This window comes from Urocitellus parryii, chromosome 5 (assembly GCF_045843805.1).
Source record: "Urocitellus parryii isolate mUroPar1 chromosome 5, mUroPar1.hap1, whole genome shotgun sequence".
In the NCBI taxonomy this organism is placed as follows: domain Eukaryota; kingdom Metazoa; phylum Chordata; class Mammalia; order Rodentia; family Sciuridae; genus Urocitellus; species Urocitellus parryii.
The window spans coordinates 48,356,212-48,379,629 of record NC_135535.1 but is presented as its reverse complement, the minus strand read 5'-3'; the positions used below and the strand labels follow the sequence as shown (position 1 = coordinate 48,379,629).

Genomic DNA, 23,418 nt, shown 5'->3' with positions numbered 1-23,418 from the left:
ACCTCACTTCTTAAATCTACATTCTATTACTCTGCTTCCTTTTTGGAAAAAACCTCTTGAAAGGACTGTCTGTGATAGCTATCTCCAATCCCTCTCCTCATCTTTCTCTTCAACCAATTTGCATTTAAGCTTTTGTCCCTCCTCTACCCAAATCTGCCCTTTATCAAGGTCATTAATGACCTCCAAGTTGCAAAAGCCAATAATCAATTTTTACGCTTTATTGACATCAGTGGCACTGACACTGCCTCCTTGATACCTTCAGGATACCAGGCTCCTCTCTGTCATCACCTCACTGGCTGTTCCTCTGCTGGTTATTTCTTAACCTCCCAATATTGCCTGCTTTTTTCTGTCTATGACCACTCCCTTGATGATCTCGTCTCGGATTTTAAATACCTATACCACCTATATGATAAAGAGCCTCAAATCTGTATCTGCTGTCCAACTTGCATATACATGCCTACTTGTGTAACTAATAAACTCTCAAATTTGACATGTTCCAGCATGTTCCAACTCTTAAGCTTTCCTGACAAATCTTTTCCTCATAGTCTTCCCCACCTCAATTAATTGGCAATTCCATCCTATTTCTAGACCAGAAATCCTGGCTCTTCCTTGATTCTTCTCTTTCTCCCACTGCACATGTGATCTGTCAGCAATTCTTGTCAGCTGTACCTTCAATCTATATCCAGAATTGAACGTCATCATATGACCTTTATTGCTACACCGTGATCCAAACAACCATCACCTCTTGCCTGGACATGGTAATTAAGTACTAATAGGTTTCACACATCTGCTCTTGCACCCCTACTACATATTTTCCACACAGTGGCTAGAGTGACTTTGGAAAAATTAAGGTAAATCATATCACTCTTAAACCTTTCAATAGTTTCTCATCTCACTGGGAATAAAACTCAGAGTCTTTCCTATGAGCTATAAGGTCCTACACATTTTTGGGCTGGGGAAGTGGCTCAAGTGGTAGCGCGCTCGCCTGGCATTTGTGCGGCCCGGGTTCAATCCTCAGCACAACATACAAACAAAGATGTTGTGTCTGCCGAAAAATAAAAATAAATAAATATTTTTTTTTAAAAAAAAAGGTCCTACACATTTTAGCATGCCATTGTGTCTCTGAACTACTCTGTTCAGTCACATGACCTCCTGGCTGGCCTTAGGAATCGGGCATCTTTTTACCTCTAGACTTTGCACTTGTTGTTCTCATTGCCTAGAATTCCTCTCTAGATATTTACAAGTCAATCCCTGATCTTCTTCACATTTTGCTCCAATGCCACCTTCTCAGGGAAGACCTCCCTGGCCACCTCCCATTCACTTCCCCTGCTTTATTTTTCTCCTTAGCCTTTATCACTACTTTTGTATTTTACCTAGCTATCTTGTTTATTGTCTCTCTCTTTCACTAGCACATAAATTCAATGAGGATTTTTGCTGTTTTTCACTGATATATCTCCAATACTAAAACAGTGCCTAGAACATAATGGGAATATAACTGCCACACAGTTGGTGCTCAATAAATAGTTTTGTTTTTCTTATCTTTCTTCCTGTTGAGTCACTACTAAGATTTGAAAGCATATCAGCAGCAATGCAGCAACCAAAAAAAAAAAAAAAAAACAACGAAAACAACACTCAATGCCTATCATTCACTTATTATATGTGACAAAAATAATCTGCTACAAGATACAAGAGATGTTCTTAAATATAAATTAAATATAAATATTTACCTTAGTAAAATCATTCTTCAAAGTTTCTAAACAATCCTGAGAGGACATTTTTCTCCTCTGCTCTGGGACTAGAGACTTCACTTTAGATGGGGACACTAAAACAGCTCCACCTGGAAAAATGCAGAAGACAGGTTTCAATTAAACTATCTTATCATTTAGAAAATGTAGGGAAATGAGAACTGCATAGTGTTTGCCTATTACCAACAGCTGGAGTAGTAAGATCATGATGAGTCCTTTGGATTCCACCAAGTTCTCTCAGCTTTGGAGTAGGAAGCCTACCTCCATTTCCTGAGCATACAGAAGAACCCGACCTACAAATTGGAACAATCTATTAGGAAGCATTTTCTCTAGAAAATATGATTTTTAAAAATACTATACCAGCATTGTACAACAATAAAATACAAAACGTAAGAGAAGGCCATTTTGTTTCTGAAAAAATAACAAGTCCATATGCAGTTAAAAGGACTGAATACTAGAAAAGGGTGGGGGAATCAGTGCAAGTCAGCAACAACACAGCTGAGAACTCTTCAATTAAATCAGGCTCCAGGCCCCACACTAGCTGTAACACCCACAAAGGAACAAGGGCTTTGGACTAAAGACAAAAAGCACCACTACCAATGGTGCAGAACCAATCCCCTAAACAATTTTCATGTAAAACAACAGGAATTAGCACATTTCAGAAATCACTTTTTAAAAAATTCTATAAAACATTATCCTTTCTTTCTTTTTTGGTAGTACCATCGGATATTAGTTAACATGCACTTTTTACCTAAAACAAAAAAGTCGTTCTTCCAGGCACATTTGCTAATATTACAAATCATAACTCCTGGACACTAATAAAAATAATCCTACTTTTTCCACAAGGAGTCGAGAGTTTTAAGTGTCCAATTACCAATTAGTGGTGACTAAAATATCTGAGTGAATCAAATTATAAACAATATAGCAGTGAATACTTGGTGACATTAAAGTAAAATCTGCTTTTTATTAGTCACAAATTTAAAGTATATTTTAAATTTATAGTATATTTTATAGTATATTTATATTTATTTTATAGTATAAAGTATGTTTTTATATTTATTATACTTAGTAACAAATCAAATACATATTAGTCATGTATAATATTCTATACATTGATAAATTTAAAACTCTCACCCTTCTTTTATCTTGTCTGCCTTAGATGCCTCGTGCACTTCCATCTTCTCTGGCTCTCCCATATATACCTGTTTGTCTCTTCCCCTTTCCTCTTCCTGTTCTTTCTCCCCGCTGGGCTGTTTCTCTATGTCTTCACTAGTATTCTCTGCGTCCCAAGCCAGCCGCCTTCTAACAGGCATGGTGGGGGCATCTGACATGCCTATTTCCTCCATGGTATTTTTCTGGGGCTGTTCTTCCAAGATGTCTCTTTTTTCTTCTGGTTTTGTACCAGGACACTTCTGCAAAGTCTTATGACTTGTAGGAACTCTGCATAACAAAATAAGCTTTGTTTTAAATTTGAGTAGCTTGAGCTTTCCAGTTAATACTAATTATATTGAGCTCATCATTTCCTTCCACTGTTTACAGCTATATGTTTTCCACAAATATTGCCTTGTCTAGGTATTGAACAAAAATTTCTAATTAAAAGTTCATTTCATAGAATATAAATGAAAGTTACCATATCTCAAGTTGACTTGCTCAGTTAATAAATTAATGTTATGCACAAATTCAAGTATACTTGGGATCAAATACACCAATCCAAATTTTATATTTTAAATTTATTTTTTCAATACATTATTAAAGACTAGATTTTGTGATACATTTTAAGTCAAATGTAGTACAATTCAAATTTATAGATTAATTTGGTGTACATGATTATATTGATATACTGTAATAACTAAAAACTATTTTATTTGCTATAAATCAAAATGTAGTTTCTCTGGAAAATAATTAAATCATGTTCATTTTGAAACCTAAAACAGAGAATTCTTCCATGATATCAGGGGCCAATCTCCATAGTAGCCACAAAATCCATTAAAGAATGATAATGAACATGTACTAATAGATTATATTGCCTGAGTTTTTATTGTTGTTGACTCTTTTTTATAATTTCTAAAGTCCTTTTACATCTGACATATAATCATTCTAATTCTGCTATAAATTATGACAAAGAATATTATATAATCCAGCCTTCCAGAATTACATTATGTATTATTTATATGCAAATACTTAAATCAAGTATGTGTATATATATATATATATATATGTGTGTATATATGTGTGTATGTGTGTGTATAGATACGTATGTGTACAGATCTCTGTTTTTACACAGAAAATAAATTTAAAATAATGAAATAAGTGAGACATTTTTTCATTTCACCAAAAGATAAATTTTGAGTAGGCATGTCATCTTCCTATATCACTCCATGATTCATTTAAGCTACAACATACTTTTCAACAACCACAAAGAAATCTCACCCTGCAAGATCTAAGGCTTTGATGTTGCTACTAATGGTTCCCTCCGAGCTTGTGGTTGAGGAGACATCCCAACAGCAGTTTTTATCAGACAGAATCTGATTCAAGTGGTCCCGAGAAAAATGTGTTCCCTGAATTCGTTTCCTATAAAACTCAGCCTTCTCTCGGAGTTCTTTAACCTATGCAGGAGATTCAGACAACATCCATTATGGTAAATGCTGCTTTATAAATATCACAAAGTAGCAAACACTGCACAAATACAGTCAGGGACGAAGGAGAAAAGAAGGTGAAAATAGCCACATACAGTCATCAGACTATGTACACTTAAGCAAAAATTAAAATAATCAAGCTAAAGCATGATGCAGGTATTTTATTTCAGACCAGCAGGCAAGGAGAAATTTTTAGGAGCTAAGAAAAATATTGACAACTAATTTTTATTCCAACTTAAATTAGACAAGGATTTGATGCATTATTACAGTTTTAAAAAACTCAAAAGCAACCAACCTCTGCATACCACATGGCATTTAGAGAACCCTAGGGGAGGAATACAGAAACATACTTAATGATAGGTTAGTGCCATAACTGAATATTAATGAAATAATGAATAATAATGAAATACTATACTCATTATTCCTACTTATAAATATATACCAAACTTATTAATATTTTTAATAATAATTAATTCAGTAATTATGATATCTTACTTAGTATTATCTTGAAAACCAGTCACATTCTTGCATGGCTAGGATACCATTGGTGGCAAGTAATCTGATCCCTATTCCCATCTCCCCACCTCTAGAAAAGTACTTAAATGCCAGAAACTCCCATCCTGGCTTTATTTACATCTTTATATGCTACTAATATAGAAGACCCCACTGAAAGAGTTGTGAGTTTCCCTCTCTAAATCCCTCAATTCCCTTAAAATCAGCAATCTCAACTTTTTTAAAAAGATACTAAGTATACAATTAAAAAGAAATTCCACCACATGATGTACCACCATGAGAATGGGAATGGGATTAATTTGAATAAGTTATACTCCATGTATGGATAATATGTCAAAATATATTCTACTGTCATATATACCAAAAAGAATTAAAAAAAAGAAATTCCAACAAAATAATAATTATAATATATTCAACAAGATGACAAGATATAAAAAGATTGTTAATGTAATTTGAATTCCCTAATATGCAAATAACATTTTCATATGAAAAGAAGCCTTACACCCATTGGAAATCCTTTTATTTTATACATTATACTGCCACCTGCTGGCTTCACTAAATACATTTGCACAATTTAAAAAATTAAATACATCAAAGCTTTATCCTTAAAATTTTACTTAAAATCTTTATTTATTCTTGAAAAAACTATAACATTTTTTTAATCATAAAAGTAGACCATTAGCATTAAAAGACTGTCAGGATATTGTGATAGAAATGTTTTCATTTCACTTAGAGGCAAAAAAAGAAAGAAAAAAAAGAATGAAACTTGGCAATGCAAAAGCCACTGAAGAAACATATCCTCAGTTTCTTAACTCTTTTGAAAGCAAAGAGATTGAAAGTGTTACATTTCTAAGGAAATAGAAAAAGCAAAAAACAGCACCTATGTCATAAGAAGCCACATGATCCCTGCAAAGCCCTAATGCTCTGAGCTGAACCTAAAAAAGAATCCTAAAGGAGAATTTTAAAAATCGTTTTCTTCACTGCCCCGCCAAAATCCAAGTATGCTCATTTTTCATTTCTTTCAACTCCTGCACTTTAAAGAAAATATCTTGTAGGGGGTTTGTAATTAATAGGTAGAACTGAAACACATGGGTTGTCTGTTGAATGTCTAACCAGTGTATTTGAATGCACAGCAACCATGTTATACAGTGCCTTGACATACTCCTGACTGTATGTCTAGGAAATACATTCCACATGCTTCATGGCCTCTCTATTACCTACACAAAGTCTGCATGCTTTAGTATCACTTCCTGCTCTGTGTTCTCAAAGACCTCTTCCATTAGCCTATGAACTCCTTGAGGTGAGGGGGAATGTAGCATTTAAGCACTGATTTCATCATAACCTGTTCTGAGTATGGATGAGAAGTAGGCCTGAGCTGCAGAGCTAACAGAAATAAGCAAGAAACTCCCTTGTACTCAATGAGTTTCTAGTCCAATAAAGGAGGCCAACCTGTACCTAAATATTCTAATATTGGCAAGTCTATGTCATAATAAACCAGTGAGCTATAAACTTAAGAAGAGGGTCAAGAGGGGGTCCAATCAGTACCGCCCCGTGTGAAAGAGTGGAAGGAGCAGTAGAGGAGGCTGCATTCTCTCCATGTGGAAGCAGCTTATTGCTTGTTCAATGAAAGAATGGATGAAAAGCCCCTCTATGTACACAGTGATCCAGTTTTGATACCAATTATATTTAGAAAGGAAGGAGATAGTTTATAGAAATTCTGTAAAGTTTTAGTTTCCCATTTTTACTGACATTTAAAACTTGATGCATTAAATTTTCTTTATTAGCAATCTTTATGAATAATCTCAGTACTGATGCCGTTTCCACAAATACAATCCTTTAAACTTCTAGAATTCTAAAACTGAGAAGTTAAGAGGTTGACATCTCCCAAAGTAAAGTGTTCTACTAGAAAGAGAAAAAAAAAATCAATAATGTAGATTAAGAACAACCCCTACAACCACAACCAGAACCACTAAAAGGGAAAGATATAAACCATTCCCAACCTAAAACAATATACACAGATCTTTCTGGGTTAAGTAATGCCATCATATTATATGATATAAATGCTATAAGTAGGATGTTTTCATTATTTAATTACTTTTTCCAAACTAAGCATTAAGTCATTTGAAGTTTATATGCCGAAAAATCAAATTCAGAAAACTGGAGGGAAAGAATCTTTTTTCTCAAAAATCATGCCTCAGTTGGGTGCAGTGGCGCACACCTGTAATCCCAGTAGTTCAAAAAGCTGAGGCAGGAGACTCGCAAATTCAAAACCAGCCTCAGCAATTAAGTGCGGACCTGAACAACTTAGCAAGACCCTATCTCAAAATAAAAAAACAAAAATAAAAATAAATCATGCCTCCAGAAAGAGGAGTCACTTTATATCTAGTCCTTACATCTGTCAAATTATAAGTTGACTCTTGAATGTGGGACTTTATCTTCAAAGTCCTACTTGTCCTATTCTAATGTGTCCTCACATTACCTCAACCAATGTTTGCTGACCAAAAGATTACCAAACAATGGAGCAAAAAATAAATTTAACACAATTCAGTAAGTTTTCTGAGGGCAAGGATCTAACAATTGCAACTCTTGGTTGTTATTATTTCTCTTAGCTGTTATTAAAAACAATATTTTAAATAAGTACTTCATAAAACAGTTGTATAAGTGGTTATATTACAGAGATGACAAACATAAAACACCTGACAAAGCCTACCACTAAGGTATTAAGTGAAGAGGTACTTAGGACTTAGGACAAAACACCCGGTGACTTGACGATAAATACCACGTTTCCACAATATAAAAGAAAATGAAGATGATATGTGGACTTGAAAACTGTAACATGACTCAAAAAGTGACAATATTTTCATGATAAAGGTCACTTATGTCAAAGTGCATTCAAAGAATATGAATGGTGCATTAAATATTAGGAAGGGAAGTGACAGAGAACCTTATATTTAGGCACCTCATTATCAGCCACATACAGTAAATGTCTTTGGGTGGTGGAAAGGGATCTAAGATTTTAAATAAAATATGGCCTACATTAAATGTCTATAACCTGGTTAACAAAAACTTACTAATATCATTGACCACTAACTTATTAGAGAAAATTTTTAATTCCTTTCAAATTCCAATTTACTTTTAAAAATTATTTTTCTCAAAGAACTTAAGACAAACTATGCTTCTAGTTTAAATATTTACAAATAGCAGTAGCAATTAATAAATCAAACAGTTGATTACAAGATATCACAACAGAAAACCTTGAAAATAACATCTTAAATTTACAACAAAGTTCCCTTCCATCATGGAAATATCAGGAATTTCATCTTTTCATGACTTCAACATAACAATCCTCTCAGTCCATTAAATGTTTAGACATGAGGCCTAAATACCAATTCATCTTAGTGTAAAGATGTCTCAGAGACTAGGAGATAATCTTTCCAAAACAAGAGCTTCTCACCATCTCCCTCTAGTAAAGTGCCCAAGCATGACAGGTCAGCAGCCAACCCTATGTAGTGGCTACCTCAGTGACCATATGTGTTCTGCCTGTGTCCTTGACTTCTCCCCTGGCCCCATCACAGAGCACAGAATTCCTTGCCAAGATATGGGACACTCATAAACAGCTCAAGAGTTTAGCTGAAGGAAGTATAAGTGAAATAAGCTAAACTCTGAAAGTCAAAGGTCAATAAGTACTTTATAAAATAATTTTATGTGTTTTATCTCAGGTGTGGAAGTTAGAGCAAAAAAAAAAAAAAGCAGCTGGGTGGTAGGTGGGGCAGGAGGGGGGCATCTCATGAAAATGGAAAGGAGACCAGTAGAATAGGGGAAGGGAACCAGTGGGAGGGAGGAAAGGAGAGGGAGGGAGGTACTGGGAAACAAAACAGACCAAATTACATTATTGTATACACATACAAATATGTAAAAACAAATCCCACTATTATGTATAATTAGAATGTACCAATAAAAGAAGATAATAAAAAATTCAACAATAAAAAATAATTTAGTTGCCTTGATTCTTCTTCCATCAGGGCTGCTTTTGATGCTCAACTTTTTAACTTGATTTCACTAGGGTGAACAGATGAATGCTGCCCCAGATAAAATCTGGGACAGCTGGAGCTTTGTGTCTTACTCTGTCTATACTACCACTGAGCCACGATTAGGTAGAAAAGCACCAAGAGCAAGCATGGTAGAAGATTAATCAAGTAACTCCTAGAACCAATCAAAGCCCAGAAGAGGCCAAGAAATGTGTCTGGGAGCTGCCAGCTTAAAGAACCAGAAGCTCAAAGTGCCAGCACCTTCACTAGGAGTGAAGCCATGCAGCCCTTGGCAATGGTTTTAAGGACTGAGCTAAGAGATTCTTTGCCCATTCAAATTACCCTCTCTTTAGAATGTTGGGGGAAGAAGAATGTTTACCAATATCTAACAAAAAATGTTTTAATTTAGTTTATGCACACAGAAAAGGAAGGAAAAAAAACTTTCAAGATATGGTTTTAAAGATACTAATTAAATGATAACTAGAAGTGCTCCTTTGCTTATCCTTTGCCTATTAGAAACTCCAGACAAGTAACAATTCTCAGTTTTAGGGAATAATTACCCTTTCCTCAGACCTATCTTTAGATTCCCAAAGTTTCTCCCTTATATCAGGGTATCCCAACACTAAAACTCCTCAAACTTCTAAGAACTCAGGCTTCACCTTCCTTTTGCCTAGAGACAGTAATGTACTTACACACTGACTGGAGGTTTGAATATCATAAAAGAATCAAATCTATGGTGCTACAATTCTGTAAATTGAATTTATTAAAATAATCAAATATTTTATTGCAAAAAAAATTTTTAACTTTAAACAGGTTAATAATAAATATTAATCTCTAATAAGACTTTTATAAAAATAGTAAACACATTGATAAATTATATTCTAATGCATACAGCTTGAAGTTCCTGATATTTTTAGTGCTATACTCTAAAAGTATGCTATAGTGCATCTTTAAGTCTCTGTTATTAAAATTCATTGTGAAATTAAATTGGTACACAGACAGAAAGCAAAGGGGAAATAACACACTCACCTGATCTGGCACATTTTCCTTCACACATGTCCAAGCTCCACCTTTATATAAATACTGAGCTGGGCTCAGAAATTTTGCTTTATACTCAGAATTCACCTTCCTAACAGAGAGGAAATGAAGGTAAATATTCCACTATGTTCACCATCTAAATACCATGGTATTTTTCTAAAATACACACCCAAGCCTCTGATGTCTCCAAGGAGCAAGCTTCTTTTTAGGCTGGTTTGAGTCCTTCGATGCCATCTCTGCTTCTAATTTTAAAAGATCATCTGTTTTATTACACTAAAATGGAAATAATTTAAGATTTTATGCTTCAAATAAAAAGTAAAAACACAGATGTTATAAAGTTAAGCATGGATATTATATTCCATTTCTGTTTTAGAAGCAGGCTTTAAACACTAAAGATAACAGAAGTCACAACAAATCAATAAGTAAGTTTTGAAACCAATATATCTAGTTAGTTTCGGGGAAATATAATGCAGGATATGGTTTCATTTTCTAACGAGAAACAATTTAGACCCTTTGGCTAGGGAAGATTAAAAAACACACATCTAAATAATCGAACTTAATGTTACTATATATTGAAGAGTGATTGAAGATTTCTTTGATGTTCTAAATTTACATTTAATTGTTACAGTAATTAAATGTAAATTCTGATGAATAAGTTACCACAATGCTTTATTGAGTAACTTAACATTTTTCCCCAAGAATGTCACAGTTAAAAAAAAAAAAAAAAAACGCAAATACATAGACACATATAATTTTACTTTTAGTCACACACTTATTATAGAAACCATAAAGTATCAAGTTATCAACATTACAGGAGACTCAAAAGTAACATTTATATTTCATTTTCCTGTCATTTATGATTTTAGTCTAATGCTGTTACTTAAAATGGGTATAATTTCACATACTGAAGCAAATGTTATATTGTGTATAATGTTATATTGTGTATAAGTGATGTGAATTATACTAGTTATAACTTAGCATGCTAAGGTTTTGGCTTAGAACACATATGTATGTATTTCTGTTTAATTTCTATTACTTAATTTACAATATGTGTTTCTAATTTTCCTGTTATACTTACAGCTTACATTACTGTAAGGTCAATCATTTGATATCAGATAGTATACTTACCTGCTGTATTGCTAAGAGTTCATCACACTACATTATTTTTGGGGGTGGGGGGTGCTAGCAACTAAACTCTGGGACACTCAACCACTGAGCCACATCCCCACCCCAATTTTGTATTTTATTTAGAGACAGGGTCTCACTGAACTGCTTAGTGCCTTGCTTTTGCTGAGGCTGGCTTTGAACTTGAGATACTCCTGCCTCAATCTCCCTATCCCTGGGACTACCAGTGTGCACCACCGAACCCAGCCATATTATTTTTAATTACTTATAATATATATGTGTCCCACTAGCTTAGGAGCAGCTTGGGACTTGGTGTGTTTGTCATCCCTGTAGTCTCTGCACCGACTCAGTGCCTGGCTCCAAGTAAGTACTTGATGAGCATCTGACATATGATGAGCATCTGACGTATGATGAACAAACAAATAAATAAATGCACTAACAAAGAAAAGAAGAAAGGAAAGAAGGGATCTAATCATGGGGATTTGTTTGTTTGAAGGTTAAGAGTCAATGAATACCTTCTTTTCAGGAGATACTGTTTCAAGATTTTCGTTTTCTTTCAAATCGTTTCTTAATTTGGGTTCTTTCACTGGAGATAAGCCTTTGAAATTTCTTTTGTATTCAGTTTCATGGACAATTGAATTACCTTTGAATTGTGGAACAAATTGGGCTTTATTGTGGAAAACCTTAAAACAAAAATTAGTTTAGTTTAGATTTTTTGTCAGTTAATACAGAACTTAGGTCTTTGCTTTAAAAAAAAAAACCATATATATAGTTGAATTATAGGATTAAAAAAAGCATTTTGTCATTTCACTTCATATGTTTAATTAATATCCAAAGGTCAAATTTCCATATTCATTATTATATTTTAAATAATAGTAACTGTAATCAAAATAATGCTTAAGACAAAATAAGTAATAAACAACACTTGTGTTTTATCTTTTCGTCCCATTTACCTACCTCCAACCTCCCAAAAGTAAAATAGAAATATTTGAATTATATAAATAAAATTGTAATTGTTTTTATACAAGTTTTGTCCCTCCTTTACATAAATTTTCTCTTCTTATAACAATATAAAATTCTTAATATTTTGAATACCAGATGTGTTTGAGTTTTTCCATTGCTTGCTTATTTTTACCTTTTTCGTTAAGCAAAAAAAAAAATTCGGGAAATTACATTAAATGTTTTATTTTACCCTTAATGTTTTATCAGATGGTTTCAATCTTATGGTATATAACCACTGATTACAAGGAAGTCAAATGGAATAAGTAGGAGCTCAAGTAAGTTCTACAGTATTGTTATTTTAAAATGCTGAAAGGCACATCTTCATTCAGATCTAATCCAAGCAGTTCGCCTTTTTTAATACGAGACAACCTCAAGGACTTTTCAGTAGAAAACTGTTCTGACTCCTTTACATATTTAATATAAAACATCCTTTCAGAGGACAGGTGTCTGATAAAATAGAACTGAATAGCTCTATTAGAGGTTCCATCAACAAGTAATGAAAGCTTATCATAGAGCTCTTCAAGTCACAGACCCTGAAACTGATACGCTTTTGACTTACAAAGAACATTTGCTTCCAAAAGAATTCTTTAAAACCCTCACTAACGAAAGTAATAAGATTACTAGTGAAGATATTGCTATTGATTTATTTCATGTTGTACTTTTGATACTATAAAAATAACATTCTTCACAATGCTTTCGCTGACATGTAAAACTTGTCAATATGGTTCTGATTTGAATCAACTTTAGTTTATGAATCAAATATTCCATGAAAACTGAACAATTACAATTTTCAGGTCATAAAGTAATTTTTTTAGGTACTTAAAGTCCAAAAATATCTGTGAACAAGCAGAAGAAGTACTAAACCTATTTATTAGGTTAATATGTTCTTAAAATGTTATAAATTTCAATAAGCCCAAAACTGCCACAATGTATGCAGTCACTGGTGTTATTATCTTAGTGTAAGATGAATGAAATTGTTGTCCTGCAGAATCCAACTATCCTCTCATCTTAATTTTTAGAGGTATATAAAGTATACAAGTGAATGTTGCAGTACAGGAAAAAATGAATGTGAGGGGGTGTGAAAGAGTGTGTGTATTTAATCAAGACAAACACAAAGACCAGGAAAAAGAAAAGGCTAAATTCTCAAGGGTCCTGGAAGTAGAGCTATTTCCTATCTAGGCCTGGAAGTATGGTTAAGAAAATAAACAAGGGTTCAGATCCTAAGAAATATCTAGAAGATGGTAGCAATATAAGAGCAGAATATCTAAAATTGTGCAAGAGTATAATGAAATCTAATATCACATTTTGAATTTTATAAACTGTCAATTATTATTATTATTCACCTGATACAAAAACAAAATTACATATCTTGTGTTACTTCAGTGTATTTTATATTTATTAAAATATATATCCGAACTAGTTATGTCTTTCTTAAAAGATAGAAAAATGCAAAAATATTAGTCAACTAAGCACAACATTTTAGAATAAAATCAATTTAATAAAATTTTTTAGTAAAAAAATCTTTTAGCATGCAAAAACTTACCAGTTCCCCAAGTTTTCATTACCCTGTCTCATAATTAGTGTATGTGATGGATCTGGCAACAATGATCATCAGTAGCCTAGGACAGTATAATATTACTGCTATAAATCATAAGTAGTAAGAGGATTTTAGCAAAACTCTCATTCTCAGTTTTCTAGAACCTACCTCCGGGCCTACTTAAGTACCAAATTTCTTTTGGCTTTTAATTCTATGTAAATTTACATCACTACATCAGATGATGATACTTAGAAACATATTACATCCTTTAAACTACCTCATTGGCTGCAAACACTGGAACAGTTTCTTTAGAGGTCTTCCAAACAAACTGCCTTTGATATTCAGAATTTCTCAAGGCATTATGTGAAGGAACAACTGTCAATCCAGCTTTCTTACGTAGAAGTCTATCCACCTGTTCGAAGGAAAAAAAATATCACTCAAAGCCATTAAAAATTTCTACTCAAACTTTCTTTTCAATTGTGCTTAGAAACACAAAAAAGAAATCTATCCTCTTTAACAAGTTTTTAGGGCTACATCACAGCATTACTAACTATATGCACATTATTGTGCAGCAGACTTTAAAACTTTTAAATGATCTTTAAACTGTTAAACTATTTCAAATTCCACTCTTAATACTGTCAATGGACTATTATGCACCCCAGAAAAAGGCAGCATCTCTCAGTCCCTTCCTATCAATCACTCATAATTTAATCTATTACCAAAAAAAAAAAAAAACAGTACCTTTTCTAATCCATACATTATTTATATGGACACCCACTTCCCCTGCCCACCAGACTCACATCACCTTCCTTGATTCCCCTGCACCCCTAGTTTTCTCAATAAGCCATAGATTCTTCTCCAGCACTCTGAAGTGCCTCTGCAGGGTTCCAGTCAGTGGTGGACTTGAAACAAGGAAGGAGCCATGGATTGAAGGCAATGAGATCCCACAAAAGAGCCCCTGAGCCTCTGCTTATGTGCTCACAGGGAACAGTGGCAGGTCAGCTGTGACAAAAGAGAGCAGAACTGCAAGATCTTTAACAGCCAGCCAGAACTCTCCTTCCTTTTGCATTTGGTCAACTGAGATTCTGTTTGTTTTCTTGCTGGTATACAATAAGAAACCGAAATGGGGATGGGTAGAAGTCAGCTCAGCACCTCTGCCAGAAGTAATGGCCTACTCCCTTTCTGTCTCAACTTGATCTCTCCCTTAGGACTCAGGTGCCGATTTTGATGACTAAAATCCAGAGGCAGGCTGTTCACCCAATGAAGGCCTATCCTAGTAAAACCAATTCAAAATATCGAGTATGAAGAATAGAACCATTCATACTAACTGAAGTCAACAGCCTCTTTATCAACTATACCACAGACAAAAAACAAGGGAGAAATTTTAAACACAAACTGTAATATTAGTGAAGTGATGTTAAAACCAATAAAGAATTCTAGGCTTCTGGAGAAAAAAAAGTACAATGAATATGCCTACCCCATCATCTACATTTTTGGAAAGAAGCTTGGTAGAATGTTCCAGTTCCACATTTTCATTAACCGGTACATGGTTTGTTATTATATCCTCGTTCTTTTCCACAGCACATGAAGCTCCTTCAGATCTGGAGTCTGCAGAATGAGATCTGGTTCTCTTGGGAACCCTGGAGCCCTCTAGTGAGAGAACTTTTTCTTGGTTTACATTGTTTTGTTTCATCTCTTGTGATTTTGGTATTTCTGGGACTTTAGGTTCTGGTGATACAATCACATCATTCTTTGAGATAGCTCCAATCCACTCCAGAGATTTTGAAACCTGTGTGTCATGGTAAGGGACTCTTCTTTTGGAAATAAAACTTGGCTCTTTGGTGATCCCTACAAAACACAGTATACAAAAATAGCTACCAAACCACAAAGTAACAAAGAAAACTCTTAATAATACCTATGAAAGAAGAAATGGAATTTAAAAATCAGTTAGAGATACAGATACACACAAACACAATTTCTTTCAGAATCAGGATATAAAGCTAAGTATATTTTTCAACATAAAATATTTAATTTTGCTTTATCAAAGTATTAAAAGCTTAACCATAACCAAAAATTAAAAATTGGGGTCACAATGCTCAGGTTATCTTTACACAAGTCACTAGAATCGAAAGGTGAACAGATTGGCAAGCCAGCGAGGACATGTTGCCTCCATCTCTAATTACTTTCCTGTTCTACTTAATAGAACAATGAGCCCTGGTCTGTCAAAATTTGGAACTCTGCACAAAGCTTCTCTTATGCAGAGCAGACCAAAATGAGAAGGGATGGGATGTCATTATGCTGGATCGTGGTTCTACTTTTGCCTTGATTTCCTGAGAAGCAGAAATAATGAATCCTTTCAACGAGAGTTAAGATATTACTTCTCTATACTTCTGTCTGGCAAGCAAATGTCCAGAAACTTCACCATCTACTGAGGTAAAAGAAGCTCTGCAAATGACAGCACTGAGACACTGGCCTAGTTTGGAGTCATTCTTTAAAGAGAAAGAAGACTGCTGCAGAGAGGGGAGGAGGGTGAAGATCAGAAATGGAAGAAAAAGGAAGGCAGACAGAGAATTGGTGATAAGATAAAACCAAGAGCTCCATCACCACTATCACAAATGTGTTAGCTGTCAACCCAGAGTTCCTGTCCTTACCGGCTTCTCTAGACCAATGGTCTCCAAATGGATAAGGTTAAGACTTCCCAGGGGAATAAACAGAAATGAACACCTTCCAGATCCTCAAATCCATATGTGCTCTTGCTTTACACTGATCTATGCCAAGAGCTATATCTGCCACCTGCAGTTCTATTCCTACTGCCCCTTTGATAATCACCCTATTCCTACTTTACAAAAGACAGACATGCCTCACAACCCACTGAAACTTACTATAATGCATCACCCCCAGGTATAACAAAATCTCAAGGGTGGGGAGACAAGGGGACAATCAAGAAAGCATAATTCCCAAGGGAGAATAGATGACAGGAAAAGCACAGGCAGACTTGAAATAACAAAGGAATGGCATCTTATTAAATACACTTTCACATCTTTTCCATCCACCTATCTTAGAATCAAAATTCAGACACATGAGAAGGATGTCATGTGAAATTAACTTTTGGTTCAGTAACTTTGAACAAAAAGATAGTTAATTTTTTTTCTCACAGGAAATACCTAATTTGGCTATTCAGTTTGCCAGTGAGAAATGACTTTGTCAATTACATGAGGAATATTTTCCATAAATAGAATGAGCTAAGTTGGCAGCCTCATGTTTTAACAAAATTTAAGTAAAGCATCTATTCAATATCCAATATGCCAGTTCTCTCCTATAAACTATTTATAAAAAAACATAAATAAAAATAAATGAATATCAATTTTAAAATGTATGAGGGTAGATAGCAAGATTTTCTAAATTCTTTTAGGAAGTATGAAAGCAAAAAAATTTAAAGAACACTGCCTTAGACTTCTGTTTTAATACAAAGTCAGGATTTGGGTAGGTGCACCAAATGTAAAGGGAAGATTCTCAAGTAGTCTCACCCTTGTCTCCCAGCACCAGCAAATCCCAGGGGTAATAAACACAGAATGTTAAAAGAATGTACATTCAGTCCTATGCAAAAGTACCATTGTTCCTTGCTAACCTCCCACCTCCATTTCTGAGCTCTGGCTCCACCCTTTGCCCTTACTTAAAATTCCCATTGACATTCCTCCCTCTAGACCATTCCTTCCTTCTAAACATACATTGTTCAAAAGTGGCTTTGTTCCCAGGGTCTCCTTTTATCACTGTCCCTTAAAATGTACTTGATCTAAGTTAAAATATTATGGGAGCAACTATCTGGCTAAAAATTGTTAACCCTCTTTTCATATCCCTCTGGGCCTTCAGCAGGATGTCTACATTTTAAGATTTATTTTGCATTCTTAATATAATGGCACCTTGAAAATGTGGTATTTCTGGTCACTTGGAAAGAGAAGATTATGAGTAGAAGGGTATTCCCAACACCCTCCCAGAGAAGCAAGGGATACCCAAGTCTCTGAAGTCACGTTGGGATAAGCATACTGATATTTCAAAAGAATCCTAAAATAGCCACACACTGTAGCCACTCTTCCTTTGTTCCCAAAACCTAATCCTGGAAACACTCCCCACTTTCAATAACTTCCCAGGCTTTGTACTCTACTCATAGGTCTTTCTTTTTCCTGGCTTTAAAATATAGCATTTAAGGAACTTAAGATACCACACATCAGTCATCCATGAGGTACCAAGCACTGATCTGTGCATATACACATGCCCTAACAAGCAACATCTCATTTAATACCACACAACAACCCTATGCTGTGGGTTAAGTCTCACTTGGCAAAATGGGCTCACTTTACCCAGGTCATACAGCTATTGTAGATTTAAATTTAGGTTTATTCATTCATTTAAAAAGTTTTAATAAGTATTCAAGTGTTTCAAGGCCCTGAGTTAAAGGTATTGGGAAGAAACAAGAAGACAGAGCCCGGCTCTCAGAAATATTATACTCTAGTGAGGGAGAAATTAAACAAGGAGATACAGTAAAAAGTCAGTCTGTCTCTTTTCTATCATGCCTGGGAAAACTTGGTCAGGACTCAGAATTCCCTAGGATATGGGGAGGCAATATATGTAATAAGAATGTGACCTTCTGAGTTCATGGGCTCTAAACAAAACAGACTTGATTCCAAATCACGGCTCTGCCATTTACTATGAACCTGAAGCAAGCCACTTAATCTACACTTCCATTCCTCAAGACTTTGGGAGTGTTCTTCCCCAGGTTAATCCCCTCTCAGCTTTCTATTCCCAGCTCAAATGTCACCTCCTTAGTCTTCTCCAACTATCAAATCTAAAATGTATTCCTTCCAATCCACCTGTCTCCCATATTATCTATCCCACATCCCTACTATTTTATATATAACCTGAAATTCGTTTATTTATTGAACTGCTTATTATCTCTATAATTAAGGGACTTTGGTTCAGTGATATAACCCTAGATACTAGGATACTCTGGGACCATGGTAAACAAATATTTATTTATTTATTTAATGGTATGTTTATTAAATAAATATTTAAATGTTTATTTATTTAACAAATATCCGATGAGTATTTGTTAAATAAATGAATGAGTTAATCAGATCATCTGGATTTTGAATGAATCATTTTTTAAACTGAGTCCAAAGTTTACTAAAGTTATAATGGCTACTAGTTTGCTCAACTTACCTAGTTGATCTGATCTAAGTCCAGCCCATGGGTACCTTCGTGCCACCGAGGCATTATAGGAATCTGTCAAATATGACTTTTTCCACAGAAAGTTTCTCTGGTATTCACTCAGTCCCTGTAATGTAAAGTACAAATTTGAGTGTAGTGTAATTAATGAAAGTTGATTTAAGGCACACATCAATAAAAACAACTTCCAAAACTCCGAAGAGTTGGAAGACTCAAGACTGATAATTAAACACAGACAAGCTCCTTAATAATAACTAATGTTCACCCAGCCCTGTGCTAAAGAGTTCATGTGTTATATCCTTTAATCCTCACAACCACTTGAGGCACAGCTAGTGGGAATCTGAGAGGCTCCCCTCTGGGCGGGTTCTGTGATTCCAAACTGTGAGTGCATCTGATAACCTGTGGCAACCTAACTCCTCATCACTACCAAGTTCCCACCAAGAACACAATATTCTGATTCATGCCTAGAGGCATTTTATATTTTAGAAGATCAACCAAAGAAAGACAAACTTCCTCCCATTCTAGATATGAGACCTTAAAAGAATTACAGTCAGGATTTATGGAACACTGTGGTCACCTATTATGTTGAAGGGTGCTGGTCCCTGAACAGCTACACCTGAACCTTCTAATAAATCCTAAAACAAATGTACAACTATGAAAACTGTGTACTACCCAAACTCTTTTGACTAATGACCCATTTCTCAACTCTTTAAGAGATTCTTACACTTTAAAGTTTTAAAGGGAAGGGGGATTAAACTGTGAGATGGGGTCACAGGTGTCCCAAACTGAAGTCGCTTTTCGTTCCTCCTGTCTCCGCTCCTCGGAATCCCCTCAGATGAATCCGTCCTAATATCATCCATCATCCCCACACACCGTAACTGGGAAGTGTGTGAGAACCCTGAGGGAGCCAGGTAAGAGGAGTGAGCATCCACCAGGGACCGCAGCAGGCAGGCTCGGGGCTGGCCGCCTCGGCGGGGCCAAGATGCGCAGCGCAGGAAACCAGCGCGGCGCCCTCGCCCCGCACCCGCCCAGCCGCGGCTCCCCCCAGCCGCCCTCAGGCTCCGAGACCCCGGCCTCACCTTGAAGCGCACCGGCATGGCTGCTGGCGCTGGAGGCCCCTCCACTCCGACAGTTAACGGGACAAAAAGCCCCGAGGGGGCGGGGCGACAACAGTCGGTTCCCTAGCAAAAGCCTAGGCCTGGCGTCCCCGACTACGCGCCGGCGCACTACGCGCCTCCCTCCTGAGACCTGTCGCTCTGCCTTTCCCCGCCCACTTTGAATCTTTAAAACCAATAAAGACTCGCAGAGTCGCTCGCCGTCTTTACGATCTGACCAATCAGTGCCCGAGTGGGAGCCACCCACCTCCCTTGCCAAATCCAGAGGGCGAATAGATATGGCGGGCGGAAGGCTGGCCAATGAGGCTCTCTGGATCGGGATGGGCGGAGCCCCGCGGGAGCTTCAGACTCGAAGGGCTCGACCGGTCCTGGATCTGGCTCTGCGCAACAATGGGGTGGGGCGTGCTGGTGGGGTTCGGGTGCAGCCGATTTCGCTGGTCCCAGGATCTTGACATCATAAAACATGAAGGGGTTTGCTTCGTTCCAATGCACAACGAAACCAAATGTTTTCTAAAACTAAATGTTTTCAGGAAAGATATTTGGGGCTATTCCCCTGAAAATTATCCACCTTACACTATTGTCACATCAAAAGGATAGGGTCTAAAAATAAATAGGTTAGAATAAATTTTATTGAAATTCAAAAGGTAAATCGTTGTTTTCCTCCAGAGAGGTTCTTCCTCCCTCAATCTCTGCCTGCCTCCAAAACTAGATATATGTACAGTTCTTAGATTAAACGAAAAAAAAATTATTAAAGATGCTTGTCTCAACTTCCAAACTTTTATCCTTTTTCTCCTTTTTAAAAAATAAAATTCCATTTGATTTTAATAGTCTTATGGCCATCATCATCAATAGATATTTACTGACAGAAACTGTGCTGACTCTGAGAATTGAGAAAGAGAGAGATTGCCCAGACTGTTTTATAATGTGTACTTGGGAAGGATGTGCATATATTCATTCAATAGTCCTATGATGTGTCATGTGGTCAGTTTCTAAATAAGAGGTGAAAATGAAAAGGGTGACAGAAGTTTGAAGCAGGGAATCAGTCATCCCTGAGGGCAGAAATGATTAGAAAAGGCCTCGGAGGAAATATTCAGACTCAGTCTTGAAGACTGGAAAAACTGCAGTAAGTAAAGAGGGAAATAGTATGATCAAAGGGCAGATATCTGGGTACAATGCCCCCAGATTTCTTCCAGGAACAATGAATATAGCACCTTCTACTTTTATCATTTGTTGGCAAAAAAAAAAAAAAAAAACCTCTCTTAAGTGTTCAAATATTAGCACCAACCCTTGATGCGCTCTCCATTTTCTGCCAAGGCTTGTCTTTCTGATTCCTAATTGATGTCTCCGCTCTTATTCTTCATCACTAAGATACTTAAAAATTCATTTGAAGGAGCCACCTGATATCTGAAACAAGGAGAATATTAAATTAGTCCCTATGCAGCCATGTATCCAGGGGGCCCTTGATTAATGTTAATTGGTGATGACAGCATCTCTGTTGTGCAAATTAAGAATGGCACAAACAAGACACGGTGGAACATAAAATAAAATCCTCTGCAGGAAGGCAGTCCAGATCTTACAGGGTAGGAAAGCACAACTCCGATTGCACACACAGCTTTGTTACCATGTAATGCTAAGGTGAAATAAGCAAAAGCAAATGTGTAGAATGTAGTTTGTCTTGTAAACAAGCCAATGATGACTGCAGTAGAGTTCTGCTTCACAGAGAATGACAGAAAAACCAAATGGCAGGTGGTAAAAATAATTTACTCACTTCCTAGGTTTGCTAGAAATGTATTACAAGGACTCAAGGAAGAAGAATATTTTAATCTTTATTGTTAAGCAAAAGCCTATCCCCAGTTTATGAGGCAAAGATGTAGAAATCAAAAAAAAAAAAGGACAACCTCAGTAAAGAAGTTTTGTAATCTGTATTCTATCAGCTCTTATCTTTTCTGCTGCTGTAGGAAATAGACCCAGAAACCTACAAATTTCCACGTGTTTTTTGGGATTCCCCAGTAGCTATCTCACATGTGCTTTCAGCTGCAATATACAGCAGCACTGACACTTATTCCAGTAACCACACTTCCCTCAGTGTCACTCTTGTGACCCAGCCATCAGGGCCACATTAGTTTGGTGCTGAGACTTCACTGGGCACAGGTACTCCCTGAACTGTCCAAACCTAGGAGTAATCTGTGACAAAGTGCTTTTCTCCCTCTTTTGTGTTACCCTCTTTTGAGTGAGTACAAAAGTGTCCTAGAGAAATTTAAAAAAAAAAAAAAGTGTCCTAGAGAACTTTATTTTTCATTTCTATTGTAGCCTTACTTATCTCCAAGGTCTCAAAGTGAAGCCCATGAACCCTAGGTCAGAAAGTGATTCCTCAAGTAATAGATGTCATGCTGTGCTTCTTTCTCCCACTAGCAGGCCCTCTTACTGGAACAAGAGTACCGTACCTGGCTCACTCTTCCCTTTGTTGATTTCTGATTCTAATACAAATAGATTTCTGTCTGTAGCTTCTATATAGGGCAATTCTTTTGACCCAGTAATTCCTCTTCACACATGGGGGAAAAAATTCATTTCAGTTTACTTAATGCATTGTTTGTAGTAACAAATGCCGGGAAACAACCTACCTGTCCATCTAGAGGGGACTAGGTAAATACTAGTTAAATACTTTTCATTCATCCAAGACTCCGGGTAAGAACATGCTCTGCAGTGGGTCCCAGAGGGCAGTGCAGGCTGCTGTACTACCTAGGGTACTTAGATGGGTTGGACCCCCTTCGGGCAACAAGTAATAAGTCTGTTCAGGTCCAGCCAGGAAAATAGAAGCTACCTAGGCATCTCAACAAAGAAATTAATATAAGCTATTGGTTATTTAGTTATTGAGAACTTCAAACAGCTAAAAGGAGAAAAAGGGTCAGTAATTCCAGGAAGCAATTCATGCCCCAAGACTGAGAAAACAAAGGGAAAACAAACATTAAGGTTAAGAGAATCCAGAGGTTTTTCAGGAGAGGCCTTGGGGAAGGGTCACTGGCCAGGGACGTGATTGCCTCTGAGTAAATAGAATGAGGCTACCTCTGGGAATGTCAAAAATAGGAAAACTGGAGACTGCAATCAATAGACACGACGGGGTAAAAGGTCACTGTTTAGGTACTCCTGAGAGGAACAGCAAGCTAAGAGAGCATTCCATTCTCTATCCCGTGTCCTGTCCTGGCAAACCTCACAGGGAGCAGGCCTCCTGGGTTGCAGTCTGAAGGGTGAGACAGGAAGTGACAGGCAACAGCATATTAATTGTACACACCCATAGAGCCCTTGAAGAGGAAGGGGCATCTATATGAGCTAACAAGAAAGACTCAAGAAAAAAAGCAAGTTGTAGAGGTGTGTGATAGTATACCATCCGTTGAGATTAAAGGAAGAAAAAAAAATGACATATGCCGTCGTATAAGGGCACAAGTCACAGGCACGTTT

At 36.3% G+C, this 23,418-nt stretch overlaps 1 protein-coding gene across 3 annotated transcripts in view; it reads right to left on the bottom strand.

Moving 5' to 3' along the window:
- Saxo6 (stabilizer of axonemal microtubules 6) overlaps window positions 1-19,971 on the bottom strand; it is a 30,423-nt gene extending 10,452 nt beyond the window's left edge. The window contains exons 1-12 of one of the 3 annotated variants that reach the window (XM_026386677.2): window positions 19,927-19,971; window positions 18,842-18,956; window positions 15,102-15,472; window positions 13,902-14,036; window positions 11,601-11,768; window positions 10,130-10,233; window positions 9,952-10,051; window positions 4,677-4,706; window positions 4,176-4,351; window positions 2,880-3,185; window positions 1,929-2,038; window positions 1,728-1,837 (exon numbers count right to left, since the gene is read on the bottom strand). In XM_026386677.2, coding sequence (XP_026242462.2) covers window positions 1,728-1,837; window positions 1,929-2,038; window positions 2,880-3,185; window positions 4,176-4,351; window positions 4,677-4,706; window positions 9,952-10,051; window positions 10,130-10,233; window positions 11,601-11,768; window positions 13,902-14,036; window positions 15,102-15,472; window positions 18,842-18,956; window positions 19,927-19,944 — 1,743 coding nt within the window. In that variant the 5' untranslated portion in view covers window positions 19,945-19,971. The remainder of the gene's footprint in view (window positions 1-1,727; window positions 1,838-1,928; window positions 2,039-2,879; window positions 3,186-4,175; window positions 4,352-4,676; window positions 4,707-9,951; window positions 10,052-10,129; window positions 10,234-11,600; window positions 11,769-13,901; window positions 14,037-15,101; window positions 15,473-18,841; window positions 18,957-19,926) is intronic. The other 2 variants (XM_026386678.2, XM_026386680.2) reach the window with 2 other exon arrangements.
- Between the last annotated feature and the right edge of the window lie 3,447 nt (window positions 19,972-23,418).